The sequence below is a fragment of the Leopardus geoffroyi genome, chromosome C3, assembly GCF_018350155.1.
Source record: "Leopardus geoffroyi isolate Oge1 chromosome C3, O.geoffroyi_Oge1_pat1.0, whole genome shotgun sequence".
Lineage (NCBI taxonomy): Eukaryota > Metazoa > Chordata > Mammalia > Carnivora > Felidae > Leopardus > Leopardus geoffroyi.
Genome location: NC_059338.1, coordinates 42,225,632 through 42,248,093, shown reverse-complemented (window position 1 = coordinate 42,248,093; position 22,462 = coordinate 42,225,632). Strand labels below are relative to the sequence as shown.

Sequence of the window (22,462 nt, the reverse complement as noted above, 5' to 3'; positions counted from 1 at the left end):
TGCACCCCTCACCCCAGCATCACCCACCGGAGGCCCCTAGCTCCATTCTTTCCCCTGTTCATAAACGCACCTTGCCCCAGGCTCCTCTCTCAGCCAGAGGACTGGAGAGAGGCTTCCCTGGAGGCTTCTGCATCCACCCTGGCTGTCACCCCAACCCTGGGGGACTACCCTAGCCTTCCCTCTGGCATGCTAAATACAGTTCACTTCTGTCCCTGTGTCCTCCCTCCCTCTGCCCCCAATTCAGGCCCCTGCTCTTGGCCACTCAAGGTCAAGTGAACATCCAGCCCAGAATTTAGCGACTTGGAGAGAAGCTTCAGCTTTGCTTTTTAATAATTTAAGACTGACACACGGCCGTCCATTCCCAGAGAGTCCCAACCCTTTGGGCCTAGAGCAGGGAAGCAACCTGGTGAGACAGCCCATCCACCTGCCTGTACCCTGTCATTGCACTTCCTGCTGACCCACCCACAGCTGCCACCGGGGAGTCTGAGCAGAGAGCTTGTGGCTGGGGACAGCCTGGCACCAGCCACAGTCGTGCCCACACTCTACAGGAGAAGGAAGACAGGCCCTCACCGCCAGCTCCAGTTTTGCCTTGGGCAGAGGCAGAGGGCAGGCTGGTGGGGGCGGGGCTGGCCAGTCCTACTGGCCATGGCTGCTCTTCCTGGAAATTCGTCTGGTTTTTTTTTTCCCTTCAACTTTATATATCACAAAAATTTCCCAGAAACTCTTAATATTCTGGCTACCAGATAACATCTCCCAGATGTTCTCACACCAGACCACATGTTCCAATGTTTGGCTTGGAATATATGGCCAAGGGCTGTAAGGCTGTCACTCCAGGACACTTTGCCCATTTCCAGAAAAAGAACAAAGGTGTTCAATGGGATGTGGAAGGAATGAGACTTTAAAGGCAGGCTCAAGGCCAATATGGCCAAGAACTTTCTTTGGTTCTGGAGTATGGAAGGCTGGGGGAGCCCTTGACAGAGAGTGGGACAGGACTTGGGGGTGAAGAGGTGGTCAGGGTCCAACCCCAGTACCTGCCGCCTCTCTCTCCTCTTGCCAACAAAGGTAAGGAAAGAGGCTGACCCCGCTTCTTGCATTGAAGGAGATCCAGGTCTTTTTTCCCCAGTTCCACGTAAATTAACATCCTTAAAACACACAAGCAGGCTCCTGCCCTCACGTATGGTGGTCAATCACGGACGCCCTGGCACAGGGGTTACATGCCACTGTCATCTGTCTTTGGTCCACAAAGCAGCTTTGTGCAGTGCATTTCCATTCCTCCTAGGCCAGTTCAGGGCTTCTGCGGGAGTGACTGTGTGGGGCGGGAGCACCGCTGGGTCACCGAGGGACAGGCCTCTGCCTCAGCACACGGATTGACAAGCTGTCTGCGTGGGCCAGGAGCTCCTTGATATGAGCCAAGCCCAGCCCTGCAACTTTGGCCCCATTTACCTCGAGGATCTCATCCCCTACCCCCAGCAGCCCTGAGTACAGCTTGGCCATGCTCGAATCAGCTATCTCCTGCACGTAGAACCCTGCAAAGGAAAACAGAACAATTTAACAGGTGAAATCCAAGGACACGCAGCTCTGTGGAACGCTGACCAGGTGGGTGCTGGTTAGCGTGGGGTGGGGAAGCAGGTGCTCACACAGGGCACTTCTCCATGCACACACATACACACACACCCTCATTATTCTACCTCATAACCACAAGGCTTTCTACATAGATACAGTGTGCCTGCCCTCATGGTATAATTTCATTTTTCTGTCTCCTCTTTTAAAATGCCCTTTAAGCTGTTATTATTTGTGTATACCCCGGTGTGAATGAGCTAACCTTATCTTTTTCTGGGATGAGCTTTGATTGTAGAATAAGGAGGAAACTGATGTTGGAAATTAAGAAAAAGACCTACTATGTGCCTGGTACTGTGCTAGGTAGGATTCATAAATACGATCAAGTTGCTACCTTCAAGTAGCTGGAGTGGTGGGAAGGCTCACTGGAGTAATGAACGTGGCTGAGGTCAAATGCAAATCTGATTTGCTTCCTATTATTGTCTAGGACTAGCACTAGCCTCAATTTTCCTCGGATGTGGTGGCTCACTTGACCTTTATTCACACACATCCTGTCCCCCACACTGCCCCTAAGAAGGCCCTGCTGGCCAGTATGACCACATCCCCTGGGTCTCTTAGGTGCAGAGCGAGCTGGAGAGAGCCTGCTTCTTCCCCTTTCCCTGGGTCCAACTTGGCAAACCCACGTCAGTGGAGCAGGCCCTGTGGAGGCTTGGGGCTGGCGAGGCTGAGTTCCCCTTGCCTCTCCTGGCTACACAGTGCAGGGAGTCCTGCTGAAGGACCCTTCTCACCTCAACTTCTGCCGAAAACCTTCCAAACTCCCCTTGGACTTAGAGATTAAAGGGTCTTTCAGGGAAAGCTGGCCACCACCCCGCTTCACAGGCTGAGTGCACGCAGGTATCTGAGAGCACAAGCCTGGGGTGCGGACTGTGTGCAGCAGACATCACCTGTGGAACTCAGTGGGCAGCTCAGCCCCACCAGAGACACCCTCACTGCTGCCCAGCCCGGGCTGGCCTGGCCTGCACGCTGCTCTCTACTCCTCTTCCTGGAATCAGCGTCCTTAGAAAGGGCCGCATAGGGCACCTCACCCGGTTCTTCCGACTCTGGCCTGAAGGCATTTAACACACTCGGGCCAGGGGAGGTCCTCCCTCTGCTCCCCACAGCCCCATAGGAGCTTTGCTCAGCCCAGCTTCTGGCCCCAACAGAAAGCAAGCTGTCCAAAGCTGCCCACTGAAATGGGAGTCTGGAAGCACCACCATCTCCTTTAAAGCACCTGAAGGCTGATAACTCTGAGTTTAGCAAAACCAATCTTCTGACACATTCCCTCTCCCGGGGCTGAGTCGTGGAACTCCCTCTAGGTGCTTCTTGGCCGATCGGTGCCTTTGCCGCAGGGTCGCCTCCCTGCCCTCCCGCCTGCCTGCCATCCGCTGCGTGAAGCTTTTCTCCCGGCCCCATCTTCCACCTCTTCCGTCTGGGGGCTCTACCCGCTTGCCTGCCTCGTCAGTGTGCTGGTAGCGTGGGGGAGGCAGTGTGCTGCCTACAGAAATGGCTGCCCTACAGCAGACAGGCGGGTGCAGAGTGATGAGAAACCCCAGAAGCATGTAGCGGCCAAAGCTGGACCAGACAGACACTGACGTCGTGCCAGCGTTCTCGAGGAGTCTCTGAGGTAGGCTTCACAATGGAAAGTCATGACAAAAATGTGACAGAGAGACCGCTGTTGTAGGTATTTATTGCCTGCTGGAAATGGCCTTTGTTAAGCATGTATGGTCTCTATGGTACTCAGAAGCAGAAGACAAAGCCTGCTGTTCTCAAATGCTTGTATACAATCGGATGTGACAGCCAGCAAGTGAACCCCAGCATCCTGATGTTTTAGCGGGGAATGCAGACCAGCCCCAGCTCACGGCCCGCCTGAGGCCCAGCAGAAGTGGAGCCGTGGCGTTTGGAGGCCAGTCTGTGGCAAGGAGGCCCCAGGACCAGTCATGCTCCGGGTGCCTGCGGATCTCTGTGTTATAGCCGATGGCCAACTGTAGCAGGAGAGGGCAGGGGAGAGGTCGTACCAACCCAGGGGAGGGGTGCCCTGGGGGGCAGGCCAGGGCGGAGCCCAAGGAGCCCTTGATCATTACAGACCCCTGCCCATCCGACATCAACTCCATGACAGGTGGGGGAGGGGCTCCCACGGTCTGCAAAGGGGCCTAACGGGACTTTTGGGGAGCATGAGGCACATAGCACCATGTCTGGTTGTGTGTGACCTCACACGGACAGGCGGTACAGATCACGGTGGTCCCTGTTGGAGTTCTGCTCCCCAAATACAAGTTCTCTTTCTGAAGAGGGAAGGGGAGAAAAGAGCCGGGCATTTTCCTATGCACATCACTGGATGCTCCTTATGACTCTTCCAGGTAGGTTTTATTATTTTCATTTTACAGATTAGAGAACTGAGGCTCAGAGGGGTTAAGTAACCTGCTCAAGGTCACACAGCCAGCAGAGGCTCTGGAGTACGAACCATGCCGTGTTGTCTAACTCTATGCCTCTGTACCGCCCCTCTGGGAGGCCGACCACCTCTCACCTGAGGAGGGAGGAAGCTGAGGGAAAAGGTGGAGTAGCTAACAGTCTGCTGATTGCTGTATGATGATCAGTATAGGTTCACAAATGCCATCTCCCTGTGAGGTCATTGTACCCTCCTAAGGTCTAGAGTGGGGAGAAACTCATTTTCTTCTTCTCACGCTCATAGAAAATCCATCAGCAAACTGAGTCAAACTGCCTTCAAGTCAACCAGAATGCAACCACTTCTCACCATTTCCGCTGCTCCCACCCCCCAGCCCAAGTCGCCACTATCAAGTTTTTCCACTGAAATAACTTTAAAACCGGTCTCCCTGGTCCACCTTTAACCCACTAACGTCCATTCACAGTCCAGCAGCTGGTCAGCAACAGTGTTACAAGCACAAATCAGGGCACAATAATAGTCCCTGCTCCAAGCCCCTGGTGGCTCCCAGCTCACTTGGCGGGAAAGCCAAAGCCCTTCTGGGCTCAGCGCTGTCTCTTCCTCTTGCCACTCTGTCCAGATCCACCTCCTTGCAGGTCTTCTGACAGCCAAGCTCATTCCCACCCTCTGGGCCTCTTCGAGCCCCTTCCCTCTGCCTGGAACGCTCTTTCTCCAGACACCATACTGCTGCTCCTTCACTCCTGTAAGTGCTGTTGTGTCCTCTGCACAGAAAAGCTGTCGCCCCCTGCTCCCACGGGCACTCCCATCCCCCCGCTCTCGGGCCCTTACCCTGCTTTGTTTGGGTTTGTGTCTCAGTACTTTCGGCTCTCTGGCACATATAATGCAAAACGTATACAAATGCAAACCTTTTTGTAGATATAGTCTATCTCCCTCACTGGAATGTGGACTCCTGAAGACAGGAGTTCTGTCTGTTCTGTTTACTGCCAGATACCCAGCATCTAAAACACCTAGTAGGTGCTCAGTATAAACGTGCTGAAACAATGAATGATGGATCAGATGTCAGAACTTGCTGTGGTCTGCATATCTGGCAGTGAGCAGATTTTTCCCAGGTTAAATGACTTTGACCTAGGAGATCAAAGCACAGGACTAAACCCTCCTCAGCAGAGTACAGCCAGGGCAGGATCCCTGTGAACATCACCCTTTGGAGCCAGCGCCGAGGGAGGGACCTGGACGCACAGACAGGCAGGCACATTCCACATGCCCAGACATACTCAGCAGCTGGAGGAAGGGAACCATTAAACACATCAGTCACATCAAAGGGATCGCCGGGAACCAGCAGGCACAGTCTCCCTTGGGCACTACAACAAAAAGATGGCCTTCAAGATTCTGATTTCAAGACGTCAGCAGAGAGCAGAGGGGCACTGGAGTCAGGCTTGCTATCTCTGCCCCCTCCAGCAGCCCCACACCAGACCCTTCCAGAAGAGTGCCTGAAGGGAGAATTCCAGTCCTTTTGCTAAGAGGCTGTCTGCATTGAGAGCTCCACTTCTCAGCCACAGACTGGAAATGATCACGGCCAAAAGGCATTGCTGTGGTTTACTAAGGCCCCAGGGATGTGGAGCCCAGAAAGGTGGGGGGGGGGGGGGCCGCTTACCTGAGTCCCGGCGCCCATTCCCAGAGGCCACACAGAAGCCAAAAGTGCCCTCCGGGGAGCGTTGTAGCTGCAGCTGGGTTGTGCCGTCTGGGAACACCTCCACCACACGACCCACTGTGCGCGCCTGGCTGGGGGCGCTCACATCCTCCACGCTGAGGGCACGCTGGGGTGGGGCCTTGGCTGGCCTGCCAGGGGACCAGAGACAGTGAGTGCAAGGAGGACTGGGCACTGGGACCCCACCATTCCCCACCTTAAAGGTGACAGATGCCTCTTGACTGGCCTCAACCAGCAAAAACAACCTGCTAGGATCAAGACTGGAGGGTTGTCACAGCGGTGCCCCCTGCTACCCCCGCCTGGACACGTGTTTCAAATCTTTGTGGGTGCAGAGACCTCTCCGAGAATCTAACAAAGCTATAATGTTACATAAAAATTCCAGGGGTGAACAGGCCACCTCAAGACCCTCCATGGGGCCCCGGGTAAGAGCAGCTAGAGGATCTCATCAATGGGTGGGACTTCTCTAGGCAGGGTCCCAGGTCAAGTGCTTCTTTGGGGGCCCCGTCTCTGGATCTCTAACCTGATCTTTAACTGGGTTAAGGAAGCTCTCTGATCTCAGGATGTTGTTAGATAGCAGAGGGATAGAGGAATCGAACCTTCCAACTCTACCCATTCCACCAACTCCACACCTTCTCAGAGCCCAGTTGCACAGGGCAAGGCACTGAGGTGTGGGTTCCAAGACTCCTCTGGCTCCCGAGGCAGGAAGGAGTTAAGCCCATAGCTCCACTGCCCATGCTCTGAGTTTACTCCTACACCACTTGCCCACTCTTACCGGACATCTGCACTGTAGTCCCCTGGCTCTCCTACCACGTAGAGGCTGGACCTGTCCCCCTTGCCACTCAGCAGAGAATGGAGGTTCTGAAAGGAGACAGCTTTCCGATGATGGTGAGATGGTGACACCTGGTGGTAAAGGTCCAATATTGCAGGTGAGAAAAGCCATGGAGAGGGCGGGGGGGGGGGGGGGGGAGGGGGGGGGAGATGCGGGAGTCGACAGAAACCTTACCCCATCCATGAACCTGAGGGTTTTTTAAGACAGTAATGATACAAGTTTTTGTCACTACTTCAAAGTGCCCATCAGGAATCACTATGATTTACTTAAGAAGATGGACCCATACAGGTGATCTGCAGGCTCAATTTTCTTTGGCTGAAATAACTTAGTACTACTAGAATACTAATAATTTCATTGATTATGAAAATCTAATTTTCTCTAAGAAAAAAGTGAAAGCAAATTAACTACAGAATAATAAATACGATTTTAGAATTAAAATATTAAATATTTTGTGATTGTTTAGTATCCCTTTTATGGTTATTCACATTAAAAATGTTTATCTAAGGACTTCCAGGGAAAATGGCAGAGTTCATAGATCCTAAACTCACCTAGTCCTATGGATATAGTTATATAACACCATATTAGATAACCAGAAAACAACCCAAAGACTGGTAGAACAGACTCTCCACAGCTAAATGTAGAGAAGAGTCCATGTCCAAGAGGGTAGGAGGGGTAGAGATTTCCGTGGGAGCTAAATGGACCTAGAGGACTGTCCCAAGGAGGGAGGGAGGCTGGGTGCAGAGAGACAAGGGGACCAGATCCTCACATCAGGTACATCAGGCATGAGGAACCTGCACAGGGAAGATGAATCCCCATAACATTTGGCTTTGAAAACCAGATGGGCCTAATTTTGCCAGTTTTTTTTTTTTTAATTTTTTTTAATGTTTATTTTTGAGAGAGAGAGAGAGAAAGAGAGAGACAGAGCATGAGCATGAGCAGGGGAGGGGAAGAGAGGGAGGAAGACACAGAATCCGAAGCAGCTTCAGGCTCTGAGCTGTCAGCACAGAGCCCGCGGTAGGGCTCGAACTCACAAACCGCAAGATCATGACCTGAGCCGAAGTCGGACGCTCAACTGACCGAGCCACCCAGGCGCCCCTAATTTTGCCAGTTCTTAAAATCAGCGAGGCTTAACACCTGGAAAAATCAGTGGCCTTGGATCTGGGAGACTTGGGAAGATGATGGGAAACTGAATCCCCACCCTTAAAGAGACAGCACAACAAAAGCCCCACTGAGGTACAGCATAGAGAAGCAGCAATTTGAAAAATGCCTGGGGTATATGGGAGGGAGATTTGTTTACTAATCTCAGAGCCTGTGCTAGAAGGGCAGGGATCTCTGGGAGAATTCTCTAGGAACAAAAAAGTTGATAGGAACCATTTCCCTCCCCGGCCCCACAGCCTAGATACACAGACAGCTGGGGGAACCAGCACAGTGCTGACACTCTCCACCTAACTTGCTAACAGCACTGCCCACCCCCTCATTCTCCTGTGGCCCTGCCCCCCTCCAATAAGCCTCGTAGTGCATCCAAAAGTGGTGCCACAAGTCTGGCAGTGTGTAAAGAAGCCCTGACAGTGACTCCTACCCTGAAGAGAGGGGAAAACAACCACACACAACAGTGTGTGGCCCTAGCACCACAATCTGGTCTGACATAGGCCCCACCCACCAACAAAAGCTTCTCAGAGGACAATGCAGAGAAAGAGCCTTGTAGTTCAGTGCTACTGCATCTCTGGCAAATGCCTACTCTGACTTAGCTCAAGCCTAAGGCAGGTCAGGAGTGGCCACTAATACCACAGGGGCCAAACACTGCCCACAACAGGTAAAGACAGTCATTGCAGACAACTGGACTAAAGGCAAAAAGAGCTCAGCCACAACAGAAGGGTAAATGCAACACACATAAGAGACACCCCCGAAGCACCAGGTTCTGGGGAACAGGGGACACTACACTACAGTACATTACAAGACCTCTTCTTCATAAGGCCACTACTTTCTTTTCAAAAAATTCTTAATGTTTATTTATTTTCAAAAGGAGAGAGAGACAGAGCATGAGTGGGGGAGGAGCAGAGAGAGAGGGAGACACAGAATCTGAAGCAGGCTCCAGGCTCTGAGCTGTCAGTACAGAGCCCGACGTGGGGCTCAAACTCACAAACTGTGAGATCATGACCTGAGCTGAAGTCAGATGCTTAACCAACTGAATGACCCGGGCACCCCGAGGCCACTACTTTCAAGAGCAGGAGACATAGCTGACTTTCCTAACACACAGAAACAGACACAGAGAATTAGACAAAATGAGGAGACAGAGAAATATGTCCCAAGTGAAAGAACAGTACAAAATCACAGCAAGAGAGCTAAACAAAATGGAGATAAGTAAAATGCCTGATAAAGAATCTAAAATAATGGTCATAAACATACTCAATGGACTTGAGAACAGAGTGGAGGACCTCAGACCCTTAACAAAGAGATAGAAAATATAAAAAAGAACCAATCAGAGATGAAAAGCTCAATAACTGAAATTAAAAACACACTAGAAGGAATAAATAGTAGACTAGAGGAAGCAGAATAATGGATCGCTGACCTGGAGGACAGAGTAATAGAAAGCAATCAAGCTGAACAGCAGAGAGAAAAAAAATTAAAAAAAAATGAAAACAGACTTAGAAAACTCAGCGACACAATCAAGTATAAAAACATTCTCATTATAGGGATCCCAAAAGGAGAAGAGAAGGAAAAGGGGGCACAAAACTTCCCAAATCTGGGAAAGGAAACAGAAATCCAGAGCCAGGAAGCACAAGAACCTCCAACAAAATCAACCCAATGAAATGTTGAAGTCCACACCAAGACACTTAGTAATTAAAAAGGTAAAAAGTAGTGATAAAGAGAATTTTAAAAGCAGTAAAGAGAAAACAGTTACATACAAAAGAAACCCTATATGGCTATCAGCTGGTTTTTAGTAGAAACTTTGTAGGCCAGAAAGGAGTGGCATGATATATTCAAAGTGCTGGAAAGAAAAATCTGCAGCCAGGAATACTCTAAACAGCAAGACCATCATTCAAAATAGGAGAGATAGAGAGTTTCCCAGAGAAACAAAAGATAAAGGAGTTCATGACCACTAAATCAGTCCTATAAGAAATGTTGAAGGGAAGTTTTGTGAGTTGAAAGGAAAAACTATAAGTAGGAGTAAGAAAACTATGAAGCACAAAGGCGGTAAAATTAAGTGTATCTATAAAAAATCAGTCAAGATATTCACAAAAGAAAAAGCTGAAAAGTATGACACCATATACTTAGAACATGGAGTGGGGAGAGGAGTAAAGAATGGGTTCAAACTGAAGTGACCATCAACTTAATATGGACTGCTATATGCAGAAGATGTTATATACAAACCTAACAGTAACCACAAATCAAAACCAGTAACACATACACAAAAAATAAAGAGAAAGGAATCCAAGTATATGACTAAAGAATGCCAGCAAACCATGAGAGAAAAGCAACATAAATGAATAGAGAAGAACTACAAAAACAACCCCAAAAGAAGTAACAAAATGGTACATATGTGTTAATAATTACTTTGAATGTAAGTGGACTAAACTCTCCAGTTAAAAGACATAGGGTGATGGAATGGATAAAAAAGCAAGACCTGCTGCCTACAAGAGACTCATTTTAGACCTAAAGACACCTGAAGATTGAACGTGAGGGGATGGAGAAGTATTTATCATGCAAAAGGATGTGAAAAGAAAGTCAGGGTAGAAATACTTACATCAGACAAAATAGACATGAAAACAAAGACTGTAACAAGAGACAAAGAAGGACACCATATCACCATTAAGGGGACAATTCAACAAGAAGATATAACAATTATAAGTATTAATGTAGCCAACATGAAAGCACCCAAATTCTTAAAGCAATTAATAACAATATAAAGGAAGTAATCGATAGTAATACAATAATAGTAGGGGACTTTAACACCCCACTAACATCAATGGACAGACTGTCCAACCAGAAAATCAACAAAGACACAGTGGCTTTTAATGACTCACTGGACCAAACAGACTTAACAGATATATTCAGAGTATTCCATCTAAATATACATTCTTTTCAAATGCACATGGAACATTCTACAGAACAGATCACATATTAGGCCACAAAACAAGTCTCAACAAATTCAAAAAGATCGAAGTCATACCATGTATCTTTTCTGACCACTTTTCTTATCTTTTCTAGTTTCTAGTTGAAACTAGAAATCAACCACAAGAAAAAAATCTGGAAAGAACACAAATACATAGAGGTTAAATAACTTGCAACTAAGAAGAAATGAATGGGTCAACCAAGAAATCAATGAAGAAATTAAAAAATACATGGAGAGAAATAAAAATGAAAACACAATGGTCCAAAATCATTGGGATGCAGCAAATGCTGTTCTAAGAGGGAAGTTTACAGCAACACAGGCTTACCTCAAGAAGCAAGAAAAATCTCAAATAAACAACTTAACCTTACAACTAAAGGAACTAGAAAAAGAGCAACAAACAAAACTCAAAACAAGCAAAAGGAAGGATATAAGTATTAGATATAATATATAAGGATATAATAAATATTAGAGCACAAACAAAATAGAAACTAAAAAAAAAACCTTATTGGCTGTTCGATAAAACCAGGAGCTGGTTCTTTGAAAAGATCAACAAAACCAATAAACCTTTAGCCAAACTCATAAAAAAATTTAAAAAAAAAAGAGGGGGAGAGGAGAGGATTCAAATAAACAAAATCAGAAACGAAAGACGAGAAATAACAAATGACACCACAGAAATACAAAGGATTATAAGGGAATATTATGAAACAAACTGGACAACCTAGAAGAAACAGATAAATTCCTGAAACATATAACCTCCCAAAGCCAAATCAGGAAGAAATAGAAAACTAGAACAGACTGAATACCAGCAATTAAGTTGAATCAGTAATCAAAAAACTCCAAATAAAAGTACAGGGCCAGAAAGCTTTACAGGTGAATTCTACCAAACATTTATTTATTTTTTACTTTTTAGGTGTATTTATTTTTTTGAAAGAGATAGAGAGAGAGAAAGAGAGAATCCCAAGCAGGCTCCATACTGTCAGCATGGAACCTGATGTGGGGATCGAGCTCACAAACCATGAGATCATGACCTGAACCAAAATCAAGGGTTGAATGCTTAACCAATTGAGCCACTCAGACGCCCCTCTAGCAAACATTTAAAGAAGAATTAATACTATTTTTCTCAAAGTAATCCAAAAAAATAGAAAAGGAAGAACAGAAAAGAATAGAAAATAGAATAGGAAGGAACGAAGGAAGAATAGAAAAGCAATTCCACTACTGGGTTTTTACCCAAAGAAAATGAAAACACTAATCCTAACAGATACATGCACCCCTATTTTACTGTAGCATTATTTACAATAGCCAAATTATGGAAGTAGTCCCAGTGTCCACTGATAGATGAATGGATAAATATAAATATAGATAGGTACTTAGATAAATGGTTATATATATAATGGAATATTACTCAGCCATTAAAATGAATGCAATCTTGCCATTTGCAACAACATGGATAGATCTACAGAGTATTATGCTAAACAAAATAAGTCAGTCAGAGAAAGATAAATACCACATGATTTCAATCATATGTGGAATTTAAGAAACAAAACAAATAAACAAAGAGAAAAAGAGACAAATCAAAAAACAGACTCTTAACTATAGAGAGCAAACAGGTGGTTACCAGAGGGGAGGTGTGTAGGGGGATGGTCAAAATAGATGAAGGAGGTTAAGAGTACACATATCATGTACACATATCCTGATGAGCACTGGGTATTAAGCAGAATTGTTGAATCACTATATTCTATACCTGAATCTAATATAACACTGTATGTTAACTATACTGGAATTTTTTAAAAAATGTAAGTATGCACCTTAAAATATTCTACATTAAAAGGTGGACAAGACAAACATACCTTAAGGAGTTCACCCATCAGTGGAGGTGGGGTGAGCACAGGTGAGTTAACAGCCCTAAATACATGTAAGTGCTGGGCTAAAAGATGGATGTGCAGGGAAGCAGAGAGAGACTCCAGTTTAGGAAGTTTGGGGACACTAGAGAAACTGACGCCTGAGTGAGGCTTGAAGCATGAGCTCCCCGGGTGAAGACTGGTAAGGGTGCTCCAGGCAGAAGAAACAGGTGCAAAGACATGGAGAGACGACAGAAAGCATATGTTCTGGAACACGGTTTGGGTGGCTGGGCTGCAGAGGTGATAGGAGATGGGCTGGAGCCTGAGGCCAGAACTGGAAGGACCTTATATGGCCTGCTAAGGAGCCAACGAGTGATGTTAATCAGAAGGTTGTAAGATTAGATCTGCGCTCTAGAAACTGACCCAATGAGGAGGCTACTGTGAGGGTGGGGGTGGTGGAGATGTAGGCAGGGAGTAGCAGACTTTTAAACAAATACAATGCATATTATTTATCACATTTGGAACCCACACTCTCAAGCAGTAAGTGATGTTATCAAGAGGTTTAGAGGGGGCCCTAGCCTTATATTAGCATTAAGGAAGGCTTCCTGGGAGAAGTCCTGCTTAACTCAGACCTGAAAGACGAGGAGTTCCCCAAGGAGAAGACAGAGGACAGCACTCCAGATGATGCAAGGTCAACTGTCAAAAAGCCATGGCTGTGGGGGGGAGGGGGGTGGTGTCGTGGAAGCCACCAGTGTGGTTGGGTGTGAGAACGGGGCCACTGCCCACCCAGGAGGTGGACATGAACATGAACATCAGATCCAGCCAGCACCTGTCCACATTTGGCAGCTCCAGAGTCTAAGGAAGTAAAAGACAGTCTTTTAAAGGAGGTAGTTACCCCTGAGATTTATCACAAATATTTCCGAGTGAGACAGAGACTTGTTTTATCTTCCTTGAACAGTTCTCTGTGATGCTCAGTCCGCCCTGCACTTGTTCCCACCCTTTGTTGGCCAGCTTCCTTTCTATCTTTGCCCACGCAGCTTACATTGCTGATAACCTCACTGCCACACCAACGGCGTGGTCATTTCCCTCGAGGGTTTACAGAGATCGAAGTTCTGATGGTGATACATCCGGATGCCATGGCTCAGACACACAAGGGACAAACCTAACTTCACGAGGAAAGTGAATTCCTGGAGCACGGCGTCACTCTAGACTTTTCTGCTTACTATCTCTTTGCTTCTGTTTCTTAGCCTTCCATTGATTCATCCAGCAAATACGTAGTGAGCACCGACCGGATACTAGGTACGGCTCCTGGTACAAGACAAACTGATGGCATTTTCATTCAGCCTGCATTCTCTCCCCCACTGCAGCCTGAAAAATGGAAGTCTGCATTGCCCCAAACCACAATCACCTGCCGTTGCTCTGCAAAAAGGACAGGGGCAGGGAACAAAAGAACAAACATAATACCCGGAAACACCTGGAACAGAGCAGGGTTTTCAGAAAATTAGTTGGGAGTTAGCACACCATTGTTGATTTGCTGTTGGTTTATCTGCTAGCACATGGAGAGAGACCTTCGGCTAGCCGCCCTGCATTCATTCATACACTCACTGACTCACCTGTTCATTCACTGTGTCTTACATACATTTATGTATTAGCCATTGTACTCAGCACAGGAGCATCCCCCACTTTTTGAAAGTTTGCTTTTATGAAAGACCTACATTAGTACCTGTTTTGACTAACCAAAAGAAATCCGGAGGATTTTCACTTTTACAAAAAGAGGTGAAAAGCAAAAATAGCATTCAGCATTTGTTTTGCAGTGAGCCATTATGGGGCAGTGCACCCAAAGTGGCCCCACCAAGCTCCTTCCCCAGGGACTCCACTCAGCATCTTAGCATCAAGCCACAATAGCTTTGAACAGTGTGAGCATCTGTGCTTCATCTCGATTTATTTTGTGTATCCATTAGCAAGATGTGTCCTAGGGTATCAGAAAAGCCTGAAAGAGGTTATTTTTTGGGTCAGGGGGTGCTCAAAAATTCTCCATATAACTTAATGGTAATTGCTTCTTCAATGTATACCATTTCGGCTTATGGAAGTTTTCACAGGAAATGCTCTACTTTAGGACAGCGGGGGAACCTGTCCTAGGAAGAGAAAGATCAAGCAGTGTTCCCTCAAAGAATTCACACCCCAGTGAGGGGAGACAGACAAAAATCAATTAAAATACTATGTGGCAAGTTCCCTAAAGGAGGGAAGCACAGGATGAGATGGGAACACAGAGCAGAGGCCCCTTAGCTCAGCCCAAGAAAGGACTGGAAGTGGCTTCATGGAGGAGGCAATTCCTGAAGTATTGATGGATGAGCAGACGTTAGCAGGGAGAGAAGGTGGGGGAAACATTTCAAGTGAAGGTTCAAAGTCAGAGAGTGTATGGCCTGATTACAGAACTGCAAGGTCAAAGATAATGGGTCAGGTGTTAGAAGGCAACTGAGGAGAGATGAAGGCAGATCACAGAAGCCCTTCACCCATGTCAGGTGATCTGCACTTTATCCTGTGGGTGGTAAGGGGCCAAAGGCAGATGATCAGCAAGGGGGCAGCATGACCAGATGTGCCCATCAGAAGGACCCCTATGGAACCAGGTGGGGACAGACGTGGCAGGGATGTCAGTCAGGAGGCTGTTGTGTTGGTCTGGGTGTGGAGTGATTTGTGCTAGACTAACAGAGTCACTGTGACCATGGAGAAGGTTCCGAAATGATCGGGCAGTAGACTCTAGGTCTTGGCAGAGGGGGCAGAGTTGAGGGAGAGAAGTGGGGGGAGGAGGAGGAGGAGGTTAGGATGAGCCCGTGCTGGGGCAGCTGGCTGGAAGAACAGAACCGTGGGATGCTGCCCACCCCATGGTGTCCAGGGGAAGCCAGGTCTCATGGGTCAACTGTGGGGAGCCCAGTAGCCTCCCCTTCTCCACCTGGGCTCCCTGAGGTGGCCTCCTCTGCACTTCATTCCTCCTGTCACCTTCCACTCCATGGGCAGCTGGTGTCGCCCACCTTTTGGCTCGTGCCCTTCAGACTCACCAGATGCAGGGACTGTAACGATGGGGCTCTCTTCACTTTGGGAGCGCTGGTGTGTGACGCCGGGCCAGGCGCAGGGGCCCGCAGCTGCTCCACGCTGTAGCTGCGGGCCTTGCCCAGCTTGGGCCTTGTGCCCTGGCCCAGGGCCAAGAAGAGCTTTTTCAGCCCCAGGGTAGAGGCCAAGCTGCTGCTGCTTTTCTTGCTCCTGTCCGAAGGGGTAGCGGAGGGCACGCCGGGTCCTGCACTGACCCCCGGTGATGCTCTGAAATGCAAGGGTGGACATGAAGGGGACAGCGGGGGGCAGGGGCAGAAGCCAGGGCAGACAGCACCTCAGGGCCCCGTGGGCCCCGGCTGGGCCAGCACCCAGGCCTGGTGGAGGCCGAGACTGTGGCTGCAGAAAGAGAGGCTGAGAGGGCGTGTGCAGGATGCTCTGCTAGGGTGGCTTTTAGGGAAGAGAGCTCAGACAAGACCCTCAGAGCCTCTGTGCCTTCTAGGCACTGGGGCTTGTGGTAAACAGACAAGGCCCTTATTCTCAGGAGCTTACAGACAACAGACTAGTGAACAAAGGAGAAAAACCACAGCGACTGTTGAGAAATGTCGAGCAGAGAGTGACAGGGTGGCCGGGGAAGGTCTTTCTGAGAAGATGGTGTTTAAGCCGGAAGCTGAATGAGAAGGAGCCATCCTGCCGAGGCTGGAGGTGAGAAATCCTGGGTCGAGGCCACAGCAACGCCATAGCCCTGGGGCAGGAAGAGGCTCTCAGAGTTCCAGAACACAACAGGGCCAGGCCACCAGCACTGGGACGCAGCGAGCAAGGGGGGAAAGAGGGACCGGATGAGGTAAGGCAGGTGTGCCAGATTACCTTGAGCACTTAAGCCAAGGAAGGGGGCTGGGATTCTATCCCAAGTGGGAGAAAAAAAAAATCACCGGGGGTTGTAAGCAGGAGAAATGACATTATTTCATTGCAGTTTTAAAAAGATATCTTTTGACTGCTGTGTGCAGATGGAAGTGTGGAGGCAAGAGTGAAGGCAGAGAGCAGACAGTTGTCAGAAGGAAGTAATGCAGCTCAGACCCAGGAGGAAGGTGACAAAGGAGGATGCAGGAGCTGGAGGCGACATGCCAGTGGGTCAGGGAGGTAGGGAAGGAAGAGGGAGTGGCCAAGATGACAGCACGTGGATAGGATCACCGCGTGGATCGCATGTCTGCTGGGAAGAGGACCTGGGAAGCGGTTGCGTCAGGGTGTCTCAGGCACCCTCGTGGAGGCGTCCCGGGAAACCGGAGGTAGGGGTCTGCAGTTCTGGGGAGCACACAGCGCTGGCGAGGGAGAGCTGGCTCTCGGGGGTGCCAGGAATGGCGTGTAGTGCAGAAAAGAAGGGCCTGGCCAGAGCACTGGCTCACCGAGGCTCCGGGGCCCCAGGGCCAGGACTCAGACCCTCCGCACTAAAGGACAGAACGGAAAGGTGGATGCTGGCCTGTTTCCTCTGCGTCCAAGTCAGAAACAAGCCCTCTCAAACAGCCTCATCCTGGGAGCACCCTGAGGGTTGGGACTGACCGCTCAGCTGTGCCGGGCACAGTACCTGGAGCGTGAGGCCTGGTGAATGAATAAGCAAATACCTCAGACTGAAAAATGGCTGGGAGAGAAGTGTTATGGTGCCATGTCCAGAATACGTTGAGGAACCCTCTAAGGATTTGGGAGCAGTGAGGTTAGTCATGCCGGTGGGAGGGGGGGTGGTGGGGGGGGGAGGGTCTCTTTTCCCACCCAGTGCCCCTGCTCCCCCACCTCCTGCAGCCAGGGCTCTTGCTCCCGTTACTCACCGGGTTGACACATGCCCTCTGGAACTCAACTCTGTCCTCTGCAGGCCTCCCTCTGGTTCCTGGCTGGACTCTGACTCCTCTGAGGCCAGGGAGAGGGTGATGCCCACAGAGCTGACAATGCCAACAGCTGCTGAGCCGAGAAAGCCCTGGAGTCCTCCTGCAACAGCCGCAGCCCTCCCTGTCACAGAGCCACCACCACAGGTCATGGTCAGGGGAGGGGACAAGCCCAAAAACAGAGGCAAGAGAGCCAGAGGAAGCTGGAGAGAGTTGGGGGCCCCAGGAGAGCAGTGGAGGCAGTGGTCAGGCACCCACAAAGCAGGCCGGGCATGAGGGGTCTTGTTTACTGCCAGAACCCATCACCCGCGGCACAGCGCCTGGCACACAGATGATTCAGAAATGTCTGTGCAGCGATGGAGCTGTGGTAAGTCGTGTCCCTCCTGTATCAGGAGACACGGGAAAACGCATCAAGACAGTTGGGAACAGGGAAAGTTTGCATTCCTGGGGTGAAAACTACAGTCTTGCCGGATGTGATGTCTAATAGTTTTAGTGACAAGTGCCATTTTTGGAGCATTTCTGATGTGCCAGGCAATGAATGAAACCCTCTGCAGAGACTATGGTTCTATTATTACCCCGGGTCACAGAGAAGCCTGGAGCACAGAGGGCTTATGTGGCGTGCCCAGGACCTCCTGGCTAATGACAAGAGGAGTCTGAGGAGGTAATGGCCAGGCTGCCCAGAAAGGCCAGCAGCTGGTGGAATAGAAGCTCCTCAGGAGTGGTTAGAGGTGGTCAGCAGCTGGCCCAGAGCCCACCCCATGGAAGGAGACTACACCTTAGAACAGGGCAGAAGGCAGCTCAAGGTAGTGCCTGCTTTCTTCAGGTTCACGTGAGCAAGGGAGGGTGAGGGAAAACGTCTATGTCCCCTTGCGCAGCGAGGGGGGGCCAACACACCTGGGGGTGGCGGTGCTTGGCATCCACATCCTCAGTAAGGTCAGCACAATCTGTCAGCTCTCCGCCCTCTCCTCCTCCACTGTGTTTCCAAGCCCTGGCTCCCTCCCAAGCCGTCCCAGCCCCGGGGACACATCAAGTCATGGACACATTAAGGAGAGGCTATGTGGCGCAGACCTGCTATCTCTGCCTACGAGTGAATGGCCAAGTCGCTCACCTCACATCACAGCATCAGGGATCAGAGCCTAAGGCTACTGATGCCCGACACACTTCTGCAGCCCTGCCTGCTGAAACCACGAGCCTGCCCAGGGGGGCTAGTTGGGGTCTGGAAGGGCTCTGCCCACTGGTCACTGTATCCTCCAGACAGCACGTCTGTCCGGCCACAGAAAGTCTCAAGGGCAGGACTCCTGCTGAATTAATTCACTTATGCATTCCCTACAGTGCCTGGTATGGTGCCTGGCATGTAATAGGTGCTCAGTGTTGAATGAATGAATGAATGAATGAATGAAATGAAGATATTGAAGGAAAGGGCCTCAACCATGTGATTATTAGGCATTTACTGCTCTAGGCAAATAATAAATCTGGAGCTGTTGCCTCTTCCTGCTCCCTGCCTTCTGCCTCCCCCCACCAAGAGTTGGCTAATCTGCCTCCAGGCTGATGTTGAGTCTTGCAGCCAGTCCACAGACCCCATAGCTTCCGGAACACCTGCTGCTGCTCTGAAGAGCTGCTGGGAGTGTGCACAGCTATGTCATCTATTAAGATGAAAGGTAAAGGATGACTCAGAGTGCTTGGCCTGGGGTCTCTGCTTACCATCGCTGCGTTTCTCCAGAGGCAGCTCCTGGCTGCAGGAGCCCCTGTCCACCTTGCGCTCACCCATGGCTCCTCCCCAGGGCCCCTGCAGCCCCAGAGGCATGCTCTTGTTGCAGCTGTTGGTGGACAGGGCCAGCAGTGGGTGACTGACTTGGGGGCTGTAGGGCTGGGTCTGCGTGGGTGAGAGCTCACAGGTCCTGGGAACTGCACTTCTTGAAGGAGGCAGAGGGGTGTCCACAGGCTCTCCCTGCTCACCCAGCCTGCTGGACCCAGGCAGGGCTGCCTTCCTGTGAGACACAGGTGAGGTGGTTTTCCTTGAAGGTGGAGGGGTTGGCACCCAGCCTCCAGGGGAGAAGAAAGAGGTTAGCTGCTGGGCCTGGTGCAGGGCAGAGGGCTCTGCATGGCTCTGTTGCAGGGAGGAAGCAGAGACAGTCTCCAGAGACTCATGATTTTCTATATCCCGGGCTTGTCTGGCTGGCGCTGAGGACCCCAGCTTCATGGAAGATGCCGGGGCACAGGCTGTCCTGCACAGAGCCCTGGAATCCACCGGGGGAACCCAGTGATTTCCCAGCCCGGTTTCAGGCTGCCACTGGGATCCCAGGGAAGCCCTTTTAGATTCCAGGACAGGAGGCTTAGGGAAAGCATCTTCTCTGGCAAACAGAGTCCCCTCAGGGTGTCCTCTGCCTTCTTTCACCTCATCTGCAACCTCCACGTGATCAACCCCAGGCGAGTAGTGAGGGGTCTGAGGGCTGCTGGGCAGCTGAGATTCAGCCTTCCGGAACCACCTGGGGCCTCCCCGAGGCCTGGCGCCCCGCAGACGCGGGCCGCTGCCTCGGGCCGGGCCGCGGGCCCTGCTTGGCTGCGAGGTCCCAGCCTCCTCGCTGTCGGTCCTGCAGCTGTCGGAGGTGTCCGTGCTGTCCAGGGCAGAGTCCACCTCCTCGGGCCGCACCGAGTCTCCGATGTGCGTTTCCCGGATCCATTCCGTGTGGAGCCCCTGCTTGGCAGGGACGAGCCTGGAGGGGGGACTCGGGGCCCAAGAGCTAAGGGGCTCCGCCAGCACCCCCTGCGCCCCACGGTCGCGTTCCTGGAGGGACCTCGGGTCCGGGCTCGCCTTCGCCTGGGTGGGCCGTCGGTCGTCGATGCGGCTGCCGCAGGCTCGGCACTTCCTCTCGCCGTCCGGGACGGCCTTCCGGTCCAGTAGGCCCACCAGCCTGCAGAGCGCCCCTTCGCCGGCGGCCCTGCGCGCGCAGCCCCTGTTGACGTAGTGAGCGAGGTCGGGCTTGGAGCGCAGGGGGCCCTGGCCCGCCAGCGCCTGCAACGCGCAGCTCCGCGCCTGGTCCTGGCGCTGCTGCACCCGCTCCAGGTAGCGGGACTCGGCATCGCGGGCGGACTCGTCCTCAAAGCGGACGCGGGACGGGGAGGTGCCCCGCTTCGGCCACTGCCCGCTGGTGGACTCCCCGCTGGAGGAGTCACTCGTGTTCCCGTTCTGGAGGTTGTCTCTGCAGGCGAAGGTCATCCTCGGGTCCAGGGCTGGGCTTCTCCGGCCGTCTCTGCGGGGGGAAACAGGAGCAGACAGGTGACAGAAGATGGGGAGGACGGCACGACGGGGTACAGAGCTTCCAAGGTGCTCCGTGGTAATGACTCCAGTTACCCCACACCACGTTTCTGGGGAGTCAGGCAGTAAACCAGAGTAGCTTCCAAGCCCATCTTGAAGCTGAGACATGGCGCTAAACAAAATCAACAGGAGCTTCTTTACTTTTGGCTTTCCTTCTGTTGCCTGGCTCAGCCTGAGCCAAAATAAAACATTACATTGAACACGGGATATACGGAAGGATGATAGCAAAATCCTCATGGTGTGTGTGTGTGTGTGTGTGTGTGTGTGTGTGTGTGTGCACGTGCCTGCATACACACACTCCACTCAAGAGGAAGTGAGCCTGGCGTTCATGGGCATCTGGTAGTAATGAATTCTCCCAATGTTGTACTTGGCTATAAAGATTTAATGGGAATGGGCGTCTGGGTGTCTCAGTCCGTTAAGGGACCGACTTCGGCTCAGGTCATGATCTCACGGTCTGTGAGTTCGAGCCCTCCATAGGGCTCTGTGCTGACAGCTCAGAGCCTGGAGCCTGCTTTGGATTCTGTGTCGCCCTCTCTCTGACCCTCCCCTGTTCATGCTCTGTCTCTCTCTGTCTCAAAAATAAACATTAAAAAAAATTTTTTTTTTAAGATTTAATGGGAAGGGGCGCCTGGGTGGTGCAGTCGGTTAAGCGTCCGACTTCAGCCAGGTCACGATCTCGCGGTCCGGGAGTTCGAGCCCCGCGTCAGGCTCTGGGCTGATGGCTCAGAGCCTGGAGCCTGTTTCCGATTCTGTGTCTCCCTCTCTCTCTGCCCCTCCCCCGTTCATGCTCTGTCTCTCTCTGTCCCAAAAATAAATAAACGTTGAAAAAAAAAATTAAAAAAAAAAAAAAAAAAGATTTAATGGGAAGAGTGAATTATAAGTCTCTACACAGACTATGTGGGACCTGATGTCAGGCTTTCTAAGCATTCTTGCTCCCAAAAGTGTCCACTCTGGGTTCCTAATCATCTTGGTTAGACAGAATTTAGACAATGGCACCCATGTTTCTCCTTGGACTCTCTGTCTTGTCTGTTTCAGTGCCCACCTTCTGTACCCCCCCCCCCCCCAGCCCCTTCCATGCTGGAGAAAAGCTATGAGGACAAGTACTGTGCTAGGAAGAACCTTTGCATTCTGTCACCAACCTTTGCTCTGGGAAATACTGTGCTGGCCATCAAGTCCTGTCCACTCTGGAAAACACCTGCCTAAATCTCACCCTGGGGGCCCCCTGGAGCCAGGTAACCTGAGTCTCCCCGCATTTCCTATCAAAGGCCACCTAAGTAGGGCTCTTCTTTCCCTTCCGTTTCCCTACAGTGATGTCGCACCAATCTACTGCTAAGTGTTTGGGACTCACACCTTTTCTCTCATTTATCGTTTATCACTCGCACTGGACCCCTGCCTCATATCCAGCCCCCACTGCCTCCTGTCAGTCTTCCCGAAGCACAGCTTCATCACACCATCCCCCAAGGGGGCACAGGATCAAGTTCAAGATCTTTATGGTAAAAACAGAGGCCCTCCACATTCCTCACTGTTTTCCTCCCCAGCTCTGTCCTGCCGCACGGCCACGTGTATGGTCACCAGACTCCTGCCTCGTGCACCTCGTGCAGCACTCTTGCATCAGATCCTGCAGACTTTTTTTCTTGACCTGCCTGCATTTGAATCCTATTCGTTAAATGTTACCTGTTGTATAGACACCACGTGTGCTGGTTAATTTTATGTGTCAACTTCATTGGTACCACAATGCCCGGGGACT

The 22,462-nt window shown here is 50.5% G+C and overlaps 1 protein-coding gene across 3 annotated transcripts in view; it reads right to left on the bottom strand.

Moving 5' to 3' along the window:
* Positions 1–312: 312 nt before the first annotated feature.
* Positions 313–22,462, bottom strand: part of KIAA1614 (KIAA1614 ortholog) — a 42,579-nt gene continuing 20,429 nt past the window's right edge. The window contains exons 5-10 of one of the 3 annotated variants that reach the window (XM_045452570.1): positions 19,101–20,650; positions 17,346–17,502; positions 15,537–15,795; positions 6,472–6,599; positions 5,646–5,830; positions 313–1,526 (exon numbers count right to left, since the gene is read on the bottom strand). In XM_045452570.1, the coding sequence (XP_045308526.1) occupies positions 1,333–1,526; positions 5,646–5,830; positions 6,472–6,599; positions 15,537–15,795; positions 17,346–17,502; positions 19,101–20,650 (2,473 nt within the window). In that variant the 3' untranslated portion in view covers positions 313–1,332. The other 2 variants (XM_045452569.1, XM_045452571.1) reach the window with 2 other exon arrangements.